The following is a 16,065-nucleotide window of genomic DNA, read 5'->3' as shown; positions in this document are numbered from 1 at the left end:
CGTAGGAAAAATAATGGAAACTATCATCAGAGATGCTATCGAACATCATTTAGAAAGTAACCGTTTGATAAATGATAGCCAGCATGGTTTCAGACGGAAACGTTCTTGCGTGACTAACTTACTCAAATTCTACAACACAGTTATCTCGAATTATGACAAAAGAAACAATATAGATTTAGTATATCTAGACTTTGCAAAAGCTTTTGATACCGTCCCACACGAAAGACTACTTACTAAACTAGCTTTGCATGGAATAAGTGGTAGCCTATTAGGTTGGACTAGTAATTGGTTGAATGGTCGAAAACAGAGAGTTGTTTTAAATGGAAAAACTTCTGGATGGAAAAGTGTTGCAAGTGGAGTTCCTCAGGGTTCCGTTCTTGGGCCACTTCTATTCATAGTATATATAAATGATATAGACCATGGACTAAAATCTACTGTTTCCAAATTTGCTGATGATACAAAACTGTGCGGAGTGGCAAATGATCACTCAAACCAATTAGATATTCAAGAAGATTTAGATCAATTACAGCAATGGTCTGAAAAGTGGCTAATGAAATTTAACACAAGTAAATGCAAGGTAATGCACATAGGTAAAAATAACAGTAAGTACGATTACAAGTTATTTGGAAATTCGTTAACAAAAGTGGATAGTGAAAAAGATCTCGGCGTAATTATCAGTAACGACCTCAAATCATCCAAGCAATGTATTTCAGCCTCTGAGAAAGCAAATAAGATTCTGGGACTGATTGCGCGATCTTTTGATTTCAAAAGTCCATCACTCATTAACAAGCTATATAAATCATTAGTTCGTCCACATTTGGAATATGCTGTTTCCGTATGGTCACCGAATCTCATTAAAGACATTGACAGACTGGAAAAAGTACAACGGCGAGCCACAAAACTGATTCCAAATATCAAAAATAAATCATACGAAAATCGACTAAAACATATGAATCTGTTTTCCCTAAAAAAGCGTAGACTCAGAGATGACTTGATACAGGTCTTTAAGATTTTAAAGGGAATTGACAACATCAAAAGTGACGAAATTTTCACATTAAATGAGAATCAGACAAGAAACAATGGCCTCAAACTGTCCGGAAATAGATTCAATTTGGAAGTAGGTAGAAACAACTTTGCCAACCGTGTAGTTAATGAATGGAATAAACTTCCTGCACAGGTAGTGCAATGTAGTTCAGTTCGAAGCTTTAAGAATCATTTAGATATATACTTAAGTAAGATGCTGTAATGATTATAATTTATCTTATATTATTTGTTTTTGTTTTGTTATCATTTGTCTGTCTGATTTTCATTTATTATTAGTTATATGTTAATTTATTATTTACTATTTACCTGTTTGTTTATTATTTTAACTATACCTATGCATTTATTTATGTATTTTATTTGTTATTTACATTATTATAGTTTTTATTTATTATTTTATTATGATTTTTTTTTTTTTTTTTTTTTTTGCATCCGACCTAGATATGGATCAAAAGGTCTCCTGTCGGCATGCTCCGCCTTTGTAATCCTTTTTAAAAAGAAACTCAAAAAGGACAACTATAGAAGAGATAGGAAAAAGAATAGCTTCCCACACAGAATGCTGGATATATGGAATAACTTAGATTAAAAAACTGTGGTGTGCAAATACTATTCATGATTTTAAGAATAAACTTGATGCTGAAAGATACAAAGATGGGTCACCATGAGCATAGCTCCCTTCCTTTATAATGCAACTAGGTAAATACTAGGTAAATACATACACATACACAAACATGCAAACCAAAAGCTCTTTTTCCATGTATAAGGGTATGGCCATGTCAAAACATACACCCATCTGAAACCCATTTGTCATCCCTGCCTTCTTAGCATCTCTTGGAGGAAATGTCATCCTTGTCTCTCTCCACAGCAGTGGAGTCAAAGGCAGTTCAATGAGACAGCAACTCCACAGCAGGACCCAACAGCCAGAACTGGATTACTTCTATCACTTCATTTTATGGCAAGACCCTCCCCATTCATTCATATAAATATTTTATGAAACAGACAGACAAATATCCCTTCATGTTGCATCATTTTATCCTCCATTTACAAACACTTCTTCTCAAACACAATTAGGCTTTTCCTTTCTTCCTCCCTCGAATCCCATATCTCTGTTCCGTACATTGCTGTGGGTACACCACAGCAACTACAGAACAGGGAGAGAGAAAGAGAATAAAAAAGAAAAACAAATGCTGAGACAAACATGGCTAGCTCAAAATAGCAGCATCACCTCATATTGCATACTAAAGATAACAATGGATCGAAGAGACATGCAGCAGTCAAATTGAATGCCCTCAGCCACTGGATAATAACCTAAAAATTCTAGGCCTCTTATTTAATACATATTCAATCAACATATCAAGGACCCGATAGTGAAAGAAAACCATAAATTGAACACACTGGATCACTGGCAAGTGCTGGAATTGGGTGTCAAATACTAAATATAGCTATCAAAACCTAGAACTGTAAATACAAATTTTCACTCAGTCTAGTACTCTCTAGTTTCAATAAATTTTGTCCCTTGAACCACTTCTACTTTGGACAATTAATTTGAAATGTTTCTAGGAAGTTGAATGTTTGTTAATTGAAAAAAGCTATGAAATAAAAAGGGTAAATTTAGGTGAGAATACTACCACTATAACCAGTAACCATTCGATTTGTATCATCTTCAGTATCACCACTAGCATAATACTGTTTCATGTTGGTGGTTTTAAATTTTCAATCCAAATATTCAGTGCCTTTTACTTATTCAACAAGGCATTATATCTCGTGTGAATGTTCAGAATGGCAAACTTGTGTAAACCTAAATTATTGTTTGTCAAGAAAGCAGGAACATTATGCTAGCAACTATTGCCGTCTTAGGGGAAGACATGAAACTTGTTTACCAATATATGTATGTGTATATATATATATATATATATATATATATATCCAATCTGTATCCTTACATATCAATGGGCCTTTTCCCAGTTATAAAGGGGTGGCTAAGGAAAGTATGTGTTTATGTAATTGTAGTATAGGAAAGGAGGGAGTTATATATCTTACTCTTCGTTTATCATTTATAGTGTATGATAGATGTGTGCTTGTGTGTGTATTTACCCAGTTGTATTATACGGGAAGGGGAGCTATGCTTGTGGTGACCTGTCTTTGTATCTTGCAACATCTAGTTTGTTCTTAAATTCATGGTGTTTGCACACACTATTGTTTCATCCAATTTGTTCCACTCTGTATGGAAAACCATTTTCTTTCCAGATATCTTCTATAACTGTCCCTTTTTGAGTTTCTTTTCATGTCTCCTTGTTTTTCTTCTATCTCAATTTAAAAGTCTTCTCTATCAAGGACTTCCATGCCTTTCATAATTCTGTAAATGGCCAACAGATCACCTCTTTCTCTTTGTTCCAGGGTTGGTAGTTCCAGTTCAGACAATCTTTGCTCCTATGTCAGTTTTGAAAGTGTTGGTGCTATCTTTGTTGTTGCTCTTTGGATTCTTTCTATTTTCTTTATATTCTTTTATGTACTGGATGTGCATAGTATTGCTGCATACTTCAATCTTGGTCTTATCAGTGTGGCTAGTATTTTCTTTACCATTTCCTCATCCAAGTAATTAAAAGCCACCTTTATTGATCTTAACAAGTTGTAGGTTTCTCTGACAATTTTGTTTATCTTCTTGTCTGGGGACATGTCTTCGGTAATGATTACTCCTAGGTCCTTTTCAAAACCAACTTTCTTTACTTCCTTTGCACAGATTTTATATTGCCGTGATTTTTTTCCCATTATACTACATTTCTTAATGTTGAAGTCCACTTCCCACTTCTGACTCCTTTCCCAGACCTTGTTCAGATCTCTGTAAAGATTCACAATCTTTTGTACTTTCTTTAGTAGTTTTGTATCTGCAAAGAAGTTTATGTAACATTTTACACCATATCATTTATATATATATATATATATATATATATATATATTTATTTATATATTTATATCAAATATTATCAGAGCCAGTACTGAACCCTGTGGGGCTCCACCTATCATTTCTTCCCAAGTAGAGATTTTATTTCAGAGCACCACTCTCATTTTTCTTCCATGCAAAAAAATCTTGCATCCATTTCAATAGTTTTCCCCCTATACCTCCTGTTGTTTAGAGTTTTCTTAATAATTTTTTGTATGGTGCTTTATCAAATGCCTTTTGAAAGTCCAGAAAAGCACAGTCTGCCCATCTGTCCATTTCTTGCATTATATCTAATAACATTCAATAGAAACAGATCAGATTTGTGGCATATTACCTTCCTTGTCTAAATCTGAATTGTCTAGGGTTTAGTATATTGTTCTCCAGATGTTTAGTCCATCTACTTATGATAACTTTCTCACAGATTTTGACTATTGTACTTGTAAGGGAGACTGGTCTATAGTTTGTTGGGTCTTCCTTGTTTCCCCCTTTATATATTGGCATGGTTTTATAATTTTTCCAGTCTTCTAGTAACTTTCCTTCTTTGAGTGAGCAATCTATTTGTATATTTTGTCCATTAGTCCATGTATACATTCTTATAGTATCTAGTTTGCAATTCTGTCCAGGCCATGTGATTTTCTGACATTAAGGTTCATTATTTGGTCCCTAATTTCTTTCTGTGTCACAATTATTTCTCTCATTGGAGGGATCTTTCTCCCTTTCACCCCAGTTGTGTATGTTTTCTTTAGTGAACACAGATTTGAAATGTTTGTTCATAATTTGTCATTTTTATATCAATGTATTCCATGTTGCCTTGACATAGTTTACTATTTCCTGTTTATTTTTTAGTTTACCATTCACATATAGAATAATTTAGGTTGGTCTTTACATTAGTCTGTTATGTCTTTTTCATAGTATCTTTTTCTTCCCTGCATATTTCTACATATTTCTTAATGTGTGTGTGTGTGCATGAATGTAATTGAAATAAACAGGAAAGAAACTACACTCTTGGGGTCATGTACATGTATATACGTACGCAATTTTCATCAGCAGTAATCAGTGGAACAATACTGCTCCAAAGAGGGAGTCATGATGTTGGTAAAAGAACTTTAAGGTAGCAGGATGGAGGGATTGCAGAAATTATGAAGTCTGCTTTTTTTGAGAGTGGGGAGTATTTATAACCATGTAAGGTTCCTGCATGCTTCTGGTCTGTAGGGATGTCAGTAAGTGTAGAATATTGACTGCATAAATTTGGTACATTCAGTACCCCATCCAGGGTATATACACAGATATATCAAAATCATTTGATAGAGCCTGGCACAGATCTCTTTTTTCAAAGCTTTCTGAAAGAAGTGTCCTGCTTGTATTTACCTGGTTGAAGTGTATCAAATAAGAACAATGCTCATAAAGCCCCATCTGCACTCCAGGTGGTCAAATCCAACCTTAAATTCCCATTGATATGTGACCATTTCTTTATATTATTCCTCCTTATGGACATTTTTTTTTTCAATTGAATTATATTTTAGGTAGTTCACACCTCTAGTCTATTTCAGTTTCATTCTATGCCCTCTGGTATTCCTACAGTCCTCTATCAGTTACTTCTATTCCTGTCATGGCTCTAAATACTACTACACCACTTTCCTCATTTTATTGTTGGTAACTCCAATAGAGTCTTCTTTTACATGTTTTAATCAGTAAGACCTGGAACTATTTTAGTTGCAGATCTAGATTTTCTCAAATTTGTTTATATTTTTTATTGTGTGGTGACCAGGCCACTACAGCATAATTTCGGGTGAATTAAGCTTTCAATAAAAAAAATTCGTCATATCCTCATCTTTATAGTGGAATGCCATTCTTATGTTCATCATCAATATATAAATTTCCCTGTAATATTCTTGATATATTTTTCTAGTGTTGTATATATTATATATGAAGGTTGTCATTGAAGTAGCGAGGGTAAATCATCTTTAGCTGTGAAGCTCTGCTCTGGAGGTGCATTACTCTGACCTGAGCATTGAGGAGGGGACAGGGTTGACCCATCAACCACAAGGAACTAAGAAGTTAAAAAAAATAAAAGAAGGGTGGGTGGGTGTATGCTTTGACTCTGCCACTCCTTGCTATATGTATGTAATCTATTTCTTTTAATGTATGTATTTTAAAGTGGCAAAAATGCCATAAAAAGGTATAGAATTAAATACATCCAGTGGGTTGCTCTTCAAGGAAAAGTTAAGAGTGCACATGTAGGGGGAAGTGTTTTGTAATTCCTTGCTTTTAAAAGAGTCCAAGTTGCAGAAATGAGTCAGGAAAGAGGTTTCTAGTGGGAGTAAAAAAAAAAAAGACATCATATTGGTTGACTGAAGCTAAAAGTGATTGCACAGGTAAAGGGCGAGAAATTTGAGAAAATTTAGTGCATTGTGGTTTCCGGAGTTAGGAGGCATGTAGCTGCTAAGCCGTGAAGAACAGTGACCATTAGAATAACAAAAGAAAAGAGATAAAGGTATAGTACTACAGTGGATAGGGCAAGGCTGAATTTTAACAGTAAGAATAGAAGCATTATTGAAATGCCAGATTAGAATTGGAAAATTTAGAAAACTACACAGCTTAATTTCATTGAAGTTACTCTAGCAATAGATGAAATGAATTTACCAGTAGAGTTTCCTTGAAGAAAAGATTACGAACATATAAGGTGTTAGAAGGAAAAGTTGTGCCATTTAAGAAAATGGGCTGTTTCTGTGGGAGGTTGTTGAGTGGGTAACACTTGTTTTCTCTTAAACAGAATGTTTAAGGAGACAGTGATAAGTATACATGAGCTGGGGTGGTGGATGGGTGGTGAAGTATGGGAGGTAGTGAAGGATAAAAGAAATGGGATTAGAGGAAGAGTGGTTGCACAAAAGAATTAGGGAAGCATAGAAAAATACAGAAGAAACAGGATGGAAGCAAAATGCTCGCTTTGACCACTAGCACCACAAAAATATCTCCAAAGCATCACACTGTCCTTATGTTTTATATTTTCAATAGTAAACTTATGGTCATATTTGTGCTACTGTGTTTTCATCTAAAAACTCCGTATATTCCCAGAACTTAATGGTCTAGTGCTCATAAAATGCAAAGGCAAGAGTTTTGCCTTCATCTTAGGTGTCAGAAATGGTTTCTTGGCTGTGTAATAGCATGGAAGTCCTTGGGGATTATCCAGCATATTATGGATGGTCCTTACAAAAACCTTTTCAAAGAGAAGATCTCCCATTTCAGTTAACAGGCAATGATGACTAGCATGTCCATAACAATTTGACAGATACATGTCTCACTGTGTTTTGATATTGTCTGGGCCAACAGTCTGTGTGGAATTTTTCAATATTGCCACTTCAGGTTTAACAGCCTTTAATACATAGCAAGAATTTATTTCTAACCTTGCACTTCAGCTAAAATCTTTGATAGCCACTTTTGATTTTATTAATTTATTTTATGTTGTTATTATTTTATTTATTTATTTTTTATTTATTTATTTTTTATTTATTTATTTATTTATTTTTCTCTCTCTTGAAAGGCTCCTTAATGAGCATGACCTTGCATATCCCATCAAGATGAATTTCTTTTTCCTGTATGTGGTGACCTAACTTTTGTGACTGAAGGTTATCATAACACACATTCCTAAGATATTTCTATATTCATCAGATATCTTAAAATATAGGGATGAATATCAAAGATAAGGTAAAGAGTGGAAGTTTCCAGTCATGGGGAGGGGTAAGGGGGCTGAATCAAAACACAGAATAATGTGTTGCAGCCCCACAGTGGCCTGCAGTCTCCAGTCCTTCCATAGGTCTCTGCGAAGAAACATTGTGTTGTTCTGTTGATGTGGGACTGTTTCAAAGTCATTTATAGTAGGAGTAGTAGTAGAGGGAGGGGGAAGAAGAGAGCAGTGACCATTCATCAGCTCACACTTTGTGAGAAAGTAGAGGATGTATAAAGATGGAGAAATATCTTTGGATGGGCCTGGAGACGTCTCAACCCCTCTAGGCTGCGCCTTCAAATGGAGATGAGGGTGTTGACATGTTTTAGTGTTAAATCACAAAAAGTTGGCTCTTGGTCACATCCATTTTGCAGTATCAGCTTGTGGTAATCCTGCAAGGTTTACATCAGATAATCATTTCCCAGCAGTCCATCTTCAAATCCTATCAGCTCTGTCACCTGTATATGGAGGTGCAGCCGTAAGGGATAGACGCTATCCAGACCAGGCCTAAGATTCTCTCGTCAGTTCCAACTGTATTTACTCCTTTTCACATAAGACCTGACAGCTGGCAGCTATTACATATGTATTTCTTTAGCTATATGCCTTACATTAATACAACACAGACAACAGTCCAGTGATTTTCCCAGAGATGGGAGGGCCAGAAGACCATTGCTAGTCACCATGAGACCATGGATTTTCAGTCGGTGAAAATTGAATCAACAGCCAATCAATTAATCAACCCATTGCTCAAGGTCTCATGCAGGAGTTCTGTGGCCTGCAGATTACTGGCTATGGCCACTGGTTCATCTTACAAGTCAGTCAGACAACAGTTAAGTACACACAAACATATACACACAAGCTATAATACAACTTGGTAAATAAATACATACATACATTCATAATGTTTTAATTTGTTGCCCAGGCTTTCTCATGTAGAAAACTTGTGGCCCCAAAAATCTAGCCACTGACCATGTTGGCCTATAGGTAACTCAGGGAAGAGATTTTGTTGTACTTTGTGAAATAGCTAAGTGGTGGCTGTGTCATGGACAACAATTTTGTTCATAAGCCTATTGTGTGTTGGAAATGTGTTAAATATTTTTTCCCCCACTTAGAAGTGTTTATTATTTTTTATTTTGGGGGATGCTTGATCTAGTGTTATTTATTGGTTTAGAGAGTAGTATTTGTTTTATAGTTTGTGTGTATGTGTCTTTTTAAAGAAGTGTTGTGGGTTGCAGGGAGATTTTTGAAGGTGTGAGAGGTGCAGGTACATTGTAGGTGTTGGCTTTGAGTTTCATCTTGTGTTGTCTAGTTGTATTGTGCAGAAGTTTAGCCAAGTTCATGTTTTCACTGCATTTAACTTTTTTCTACAGAAGTGTTCAGGTACTGCCATGTAGTGGTACCATTTGTGTATTTGTCTTTTTGCCTTTTTGTCTACCTTTGTGTCTTGTTTTTACCTTTGGCACTGTTGTGTTATTACACTAGAGCAACAGAAGTATACTCGTTACTTTCATGGGCTCCCACCAGAAGTCCTCCACTCGAAATGGTTTATGTTTGTGTTGTGTGTGAAGATGTTTGACCGTATGTGTGGCATTCTGGCAGTGGTCATGTGTTGTCTGTAGTTGCCCAACCCATGATATGTTCAGGATGTATAAAAACCATAGCAAAATTTTGTTTGGGTACTCTTATCTGTGTGTAGCTTGCCCACTTTCCAAAATTGATTCAGGGCTCCCAGTGCTGTGCTCCATTTCTTGCTTCATCTTAATATCATCGACCATATTAATTCTTATCTGAAAATATTCAATATGTGATTTCCCTGTTTTCACTAATACAGTAATACTGATTTCAGCTTTTGAGTTTCATTAACTGGAAACCTGCAACCGTATAAGGACTAGCAATGATACTCAGATACTCTCACATGTAAAGAAACATGGATTGTGGGGGATAGTTTCTCTGCCACTGGCTTATAGGATCAGTCACTGGTTGTCAATTCTCCTAATGTAAAAAGGTGCAGAAATACAATTCAGTGTTGATGGAAAGTGATCTTGGGGCTGGTTTAGTAATTTGAGTGTAGACTTCTTGGGGCTGCACCTTCAGATAGAGGTGAGGTTATTTTTTAAGGTAGACAAGAGGGAGATGATTTCCTGGTATTCATCTTATTGGACATCACTTGCTGGTACTCATCATGGATACCTCCTCTACATTATCTTCACATTAGTGAACCATAATTTTCATATGATACTTCGCATTCTTTTATATTCCTGCAATTATACTCCTCTTCCCAGTGCAGCCTACAACCATTCATTATTTTCAGAATAATTGCATATGTCCAGAAAATCATGTTTGTGGATTTTATATGTATATGAGACGTGATCCTAACCAGAGTTCTTGGTTCATTAAACCCTACTTGGACCACCAAATCTATTTTCCAGCCTTTTTACTGCAAATATCAGGGATTTAATTTTGGATAAAAAGTTTTGGTAAGAGATGAGGGATTTGAAGGGTTTAAGAAGTTGAACCAGAGGTTATAGTTCTAACAAACAAGATTGTTCAAGAAACCCCATATAAAGATGAAACCATAATACTACAACATTTATCTCAGAGCATCCTTAAGATATAGATTACAAATTCAGTGTATACATTATGCCTTGGAGGGAGAGGGTAAATATTGGTAATGTATATGGGGCAAAGGACTGTAGTCCAACAAATAATGACAAAATGACTGATCCAACCAGTGGTGACAAAATGACTGATCCAACCAATAGTGACCAAATGACAATGGTCCAACAATGGATATTGTACCCGTTTTGTTTGTATGCTTTGTGCATTTTTACCAAATTGTATGTGTGTGTTTGCATGTGTTTATGTACCTATCTAACCATCTAAATAGGACAATCAAGAAATATATAAGTGAGAAAGAAAGGGAGCTAATCACAGAAACAGAACAGGTGTTGACTGTTTCCCATAAAAGATGTAGTAGGTCCTACATCAGGAAAGCATCACATGACCTTAAGATAACATTCATGAACATAAGAATGATGCTCAGGCCGACAATCTTACAAGTGCATGTTTAACACTGGAACACCAACAACCACTTCCTGGACTAGGCCTGGTGGTAATGTTGAATGCATAAACATGGTAATTCATTGTCAGGTTATCTTGGATACCCTCTGCCATGTACATCAAAGTGAAGAAGTTTGAACTTTTGACATAGTGTGTTCCAAGCCACATGCTTTCCCTTGATGATGTCAGTAGCCTTTTTATGGACAAGGTAGTTGAATTTATTCTAGATTGTTTATACAGTTGTAATGACACCAAACCTGTTGGCATCCTAGAAAAGGCTAACTCATGGAATTCTGAACAGAAGTCACCATCACTTCTCATAGCAGTCTGATGTACAAACAGATCACTAAGGTAGCTCCCTTGTAGTCTTGCTTGCTAGTTACTTTATGAGTTTTATCAAACCAAGACTTAGCAGCAAGCTTCTCCCTAGACTGGTGTAATTTTGACTGTTTGTTTGAGGTGAGAACTTCGAGTTATAGGACCTCAGACAACTGCCTGCACTGGACACCTCTCCATCCTTGACATACTCTTTAATGCACTAAAAGTTTGTCAGGATGTTGGCTGGAAGGTAAACACTGGGAGTTTTTATTTAGAATTGAAAGTTGGGTGCCAATAGTAATGGCTTACTCTAGGTGTGGGAAAGGGGTGGGGAGATGGCAAGGGAGGTGATGACTGTTTCTCAAGTCATGTACCAAGGCAGTTTTCAGTAAGGGAGGTGGGGGGAGGGGGGACTGATGGAGGCAGCAAGGTAGGTTCACAGCATGATGCTGTGAGACGATTTACCTCGGGGAAGGAGGAGAATGTCAGGACTGGCAGGCAAACACTGATGGGAAGATTTTTTTCTTTTAAGTTCAAAGTTAGGCACCAATAGTAATGGCTTGCTCTTGTTGCAAAAGGCGGGAGAGGTGGTGAGGGAAGTGATGACTGCTTTTCAGATTGTATCTCAAGGTGGCTACTTCCTTGGGGGAGGGGGGCAGGAGGGGACTGATGGAGGAAGCACGATGCTCCAAAACATTCTGCCTCTTTGGCAATTCCATCCAGCTTGTATACCTGGGTCAGGTCATGACCTATGCCCTTAACTGGTGCAAGGGCAAATTTCGATGCCTGAGAAGCCAGACACAATACATTTTCAGGCCACTGATCTAACCATATTGGAATGTATGGCTTGGTACTACACATGCGTTCCTCAAAGAACTGCTTGTGTGGCTCATGTGGCCAGGTGCTGTGTGACTCATGGCTGGAGCCTCATGGGTCAAAGGTGGTGGCCAGGACTACTTTTTACAAGATGTAATTAACAAATGTAAAGGAAGTTCAAATTTTTTCAATAGATTTGTTAATAGTAATTTCAGAAGTGGAAGAAGTCACAAAATTTAAAGTAGATGGAACAGTCCATGAAAAGTTAAAAAAAAAAAAATGCAGGCTAAATTAAACAAGAAAAAATTCCAATCAATATCAGTAAGTGGTATTGTAGAGGTAGGAATAACTAGATACATAGTGATTGATGACAAAAATGGAAATGCAAGAAATACATAATTTGTTGGCAACAGTTATGAGAAAAAAAAAAGATGGGGCCTGATAGGATCATGGTTTATTTAGATACAAAGAACAACATATGGATAAAATTTACAAGATTCTTGTACAGTAGAAGAAACAAGTGCAGAGATTGGAAAAATAGTGGAGGAAGTAAGGAACCTCAAAATTATTGACCAACAACATTCACCAGCATGAAAACAAAAATGTGTGGGAAATTTGTGAAAGATGGACAAAACATTTGGAAGAGAGGAAGATATTGGCAGAAAATCAATTTGGATTCAAGAAAAGAAGGTAATGTTTTTTCGAATTTGTTGAATTTTACTAGAGTGATCATTATGCTGCAAGAGAGGTATGGATGGACCGTGTATAGATGGATCTGGAGAAAGTTTTTGATGGTGTCTCCCAAGAGATTGATCTGAAAATTAGAACATATAGGAGGAATGAAAAGGAAGTCTGCTGGAATGGATGGCCTTCCTAAAGTATAGTGTGTTGGATTGAAAGGGAGTAACTAGTAGGGTCCCACAAGGCTCGGTGTTTGCACTAGTAATTTTCATTTCTACATAAATTACATGATGGATGGAACAACAGCTACAATAATAATCTATTTGCTGGTGATGCTAAGGTCATGAGGAGAACGAACAATGATAATAATAAGTTGTTGGAAGATGAGGTATAAGAGCCAGAAGTGGAAAATTGATTTCATCACAAAATAAATGCAAAATTTCGGTAAAAATAAGAAAGGGTCATTATTATAGTGCAGAATAGGAAATAAAGGCATTACAAAAGTGAACGAGGAAAAAATGGGAGTTTTGGTTATAGGTGATTTGTCACCATGTGTTGAACATTGTAGTGATGATTAATTATATGGTTGAGGATGTGACGAAAAAATTTGTCAAAAAATGTGCTCCAGATTAGAGTATGCTGCAGTGGTGTGCTTCTCATTAAAAAAATAAATAAATAAATAAATAAGTAAATAAATAAATCCCAAGACCAGCAGCTAAATGGAACTCAGCCTAGGTGAGAGATAATAAACATGAGCTAGCCATCTTTTTCAACAAAGTAAAAGTAACTTGTGTTTTATGTAACCTTACATTATGTAAATTTGATGGGAATATAATTTTTGTAATATATACATGTATACTTTTCTCTGTCATCCAACCTACACAATTTGAATTTTGATGCATACCAAGTGAAATCTCTTGGCTGGTTGAGTTTCATGGAGAGGCTGCCAGATATTGTCTCTGATCTGCCTTAGGAAGTCTACCAGTTTGTTCATTCTTGCTGCCGTCCTTAGAGCGATGCCATCTCTATCTTGAAATTCACTGCTGCACTGCTATGCTACATTGCCTCGCCTCCATTTATCCTTTGTTTTAGTATGGCTTCAATGCATCCTTTAGACTCTGCAGCTACTATGAATACCCCCCAGAGAAAACCCAAGAACTCAACTTTGATAAATATGAATTCACAGGAATGCAACCCCCCTCCCCCAATTTTCATGGATTCATTTAGGGAATATTTATTTCACATTACATGAAAACCATGATATAACATTTCCAAGAACACATCAATTGCAAAAAATCAAGTTACCTTGTATACATGTTTGGCAGTACTGTGATTTGGATGTCTGAATCATCTTGCCACCCATCTTCAAAGTCTGTCAACATCCTCACCTCTGCCAGGAGGTCTGAACTGGGCTCAAGATCACTGTCATGATATAAGTATTTATAAGCCATTGACCTAAAACTGGGCCAGTGTTTCTTTTCAGAAAGAGATATGAAGAACCTGAATATGGTTCCTAGCCACTGTGGGGCTGTGAGCTTCCAGTTTAAAACTAGAGGCAACAAAAATTATTGTCATTCTTATCATTGTTGTGTATAGGGGAGGGGGGGGGAGTAGCTCAAGACTAACCAAGTACCAGGGCAACAGTCCTTCCCCCTATTTTGTTGTGTGCTTGTTTACCTTATTGTAATACAGCATATATATATATATATATATATATATATATATATATATATATATATATATATATATATGTATGTATGTATGTATGTATATATACATACATACATACATACCATAGCTGCCATAAGTATGGACGCAATATTACTGACATCAATACTTATGCCACAAATTGGAAGGCCCTTGCCCTCAATATCTAGAGTGAGCCAGATATTTTTTCATATGCCCGGCAGCGAGACCAAGGTTGGCTGCCACTAGGGCATGCAGTGTTTCTAGGCTTGGTGCTGTTTGAGATTCGATTGGGGGAGGATTACATTTCTGGAGCTCCGCGCTTTGCCTTCGATTTTACGTAAATTCTCAGTGGCTTGGCGTCTGTGTTGCCAGCTATGGGTAGTGGACGTGAAATTGAATGTGACAAGATTGCTGCCATAGTGGGCCTTTTTAAAGTAGGGCATTCTGTGAAGGAAATTTCAGGAAATACAGGAGCTATGGTGCATTCAGTGCAACGTTGGTTGAACCATTTCAAGGATGGTGGTGGGGGGTGGGGCATCACTACCTACCCCACATCAGTGCTGTGGCAGACCCAGGAAACTCACACCATGCACTTTAAATGTTATTAAGCTTGAGATAGACAAGTCTCCTTGAAAACTTGCTAAATTAATTTAGCAGGAAAACCCTAGATTATTAGGTGGTGTGTCTCTTCGCACAGTGCAATGCTGCATGTATGAAAACATTGACATGCAGCATTTTAAGGGGAGAAGGAAGCCCCTCCTTACTAAAGTGAATTTCACATAGAGATATGGTGAATGGAGCACTGACTAGTGGAGGAAGGCACTTTGGAGTGATGAAAGTACCTTTGCTGTAACCAGCATCCAACCTGGTTATGTGTACCGCCAGCCTGGCAGTGATCCTCTTCAGTCACGGTACATCAACCATACTGTGAAGCACCCTGACTCTCTAATGGTATGGGGTTGTTTGACATACTATGGTGTGGGACACCTTGCAGTGCTGCTGGAAAATGAGAAAATGAATCGGAACAATTACTCAGAGCTGTGGCGTGACTACCTTCCCGACTTGTTTGATAAGTGCAAGGCTGATTGTTTTTTATGCAGGACTGTGCCCCCTGCCATACAGCTATAAGTGTAACAAAATGGTTGAAAAATTGTGAAGTAAAGTTCTTGAAAACTGGCCTGGCAACTCTCTAGACCTCAACTCTATTGAGAATCAGGAGTTTGATGAAAAAAGGTGTAGAGAGGTAAGACACCTCGTCACTCCCGGAGTTGGAGGCAGCACAGCACATGATCTGGGCAGAGTTATAAGTGGAAAAGGTCAACAATCTCACTGATAGTGTCCATATAAGACTGAAAGAAGTTGTCAAACGGAAGGGAAATGTCACCAAGTACTAAAGAAGGAGTAAATGTTCAATAATAAATTTTCTTGTACAATTTTTCTGATATCAATACAATTTTTTCCTTGTTGCTTTTTTGAAAATGGTGTGGCATCAGTACTTATGGTGGCTATTGTGTGTGTGTGTGTGTGTGTGTATATATATATATATATAGATAATGCATATTCTTGAATTTATTTGCTTATGGTTTCAGTGTGGGGAGCTTCCAAGCAATTTCAGGAATTGATCCTTCTATATAGAAAACTGTTTCTTGACATCCTTTAGACAGTTATTTTCAATTTACATCATTGTGATTGCTTTTGTTTCTGGGTGCATGCGAATATATGTTGATTTTTACCTAATTGTCACATCTAAGAAAGGAGCAATGCTCATGGTGTCCTGTTCCTTATTCTCCAGTTT

The 16,065-nt window shown here is 36.9% G+C and overlaps 2 protein-coding genes across 3 annotated transcripts in view; both read left to right on the top strand.

The window, feature by feature from the left end:
• LOC143028895 (uncharacterized) overlaps positions 1-16,065 on the top strand; it is a 98,444-nt gene that overhangs the window by 38,977 nt on the left and 43,402 nt on the right. The gene's annotated exons all lie outside the window — the stretch shown is intronic.
• The window catches only part of LOC143029014 (uncharacterized), a 15,509-nt gene continuing 9,012 nt past the window's right edge, over positions 9,569-16,065 (top strand). The window contains exon 1 of the mRNA XM_076191375.1: positions 9,569-12,590. Within this exon, the coding sequence (XP_076047490.1) occupies positions 12,491-12,590 (100 nt within the window). The 5' untranslated portion in view covers positions 9,569-12,490. The remainder of the gene's footprint in view (positions 12,591-16,065) is intronic.

This window comes from Oratosquilla oratoria, chromosome 1 (assembly GCF_046742065.1).
Source record: "Oratosquilla oratoria isolate Oo_2021 chromosome 1, ASM4674206v1, whole genome shotgun sequence".
In the NCBI taxonomy this organism is placed as follows: Eukaryota; Metazoa; Arthropoda; class Malacostraca; order Stomatopoda; family Squillidae; genus Oratosquilla; species Oratosquilla oratoria.
The sequence above is the reverse complement of the archived record's forward strand: the minus strand, read 5'-3'. Positions and strand labels throughout refer to the sequence as shown.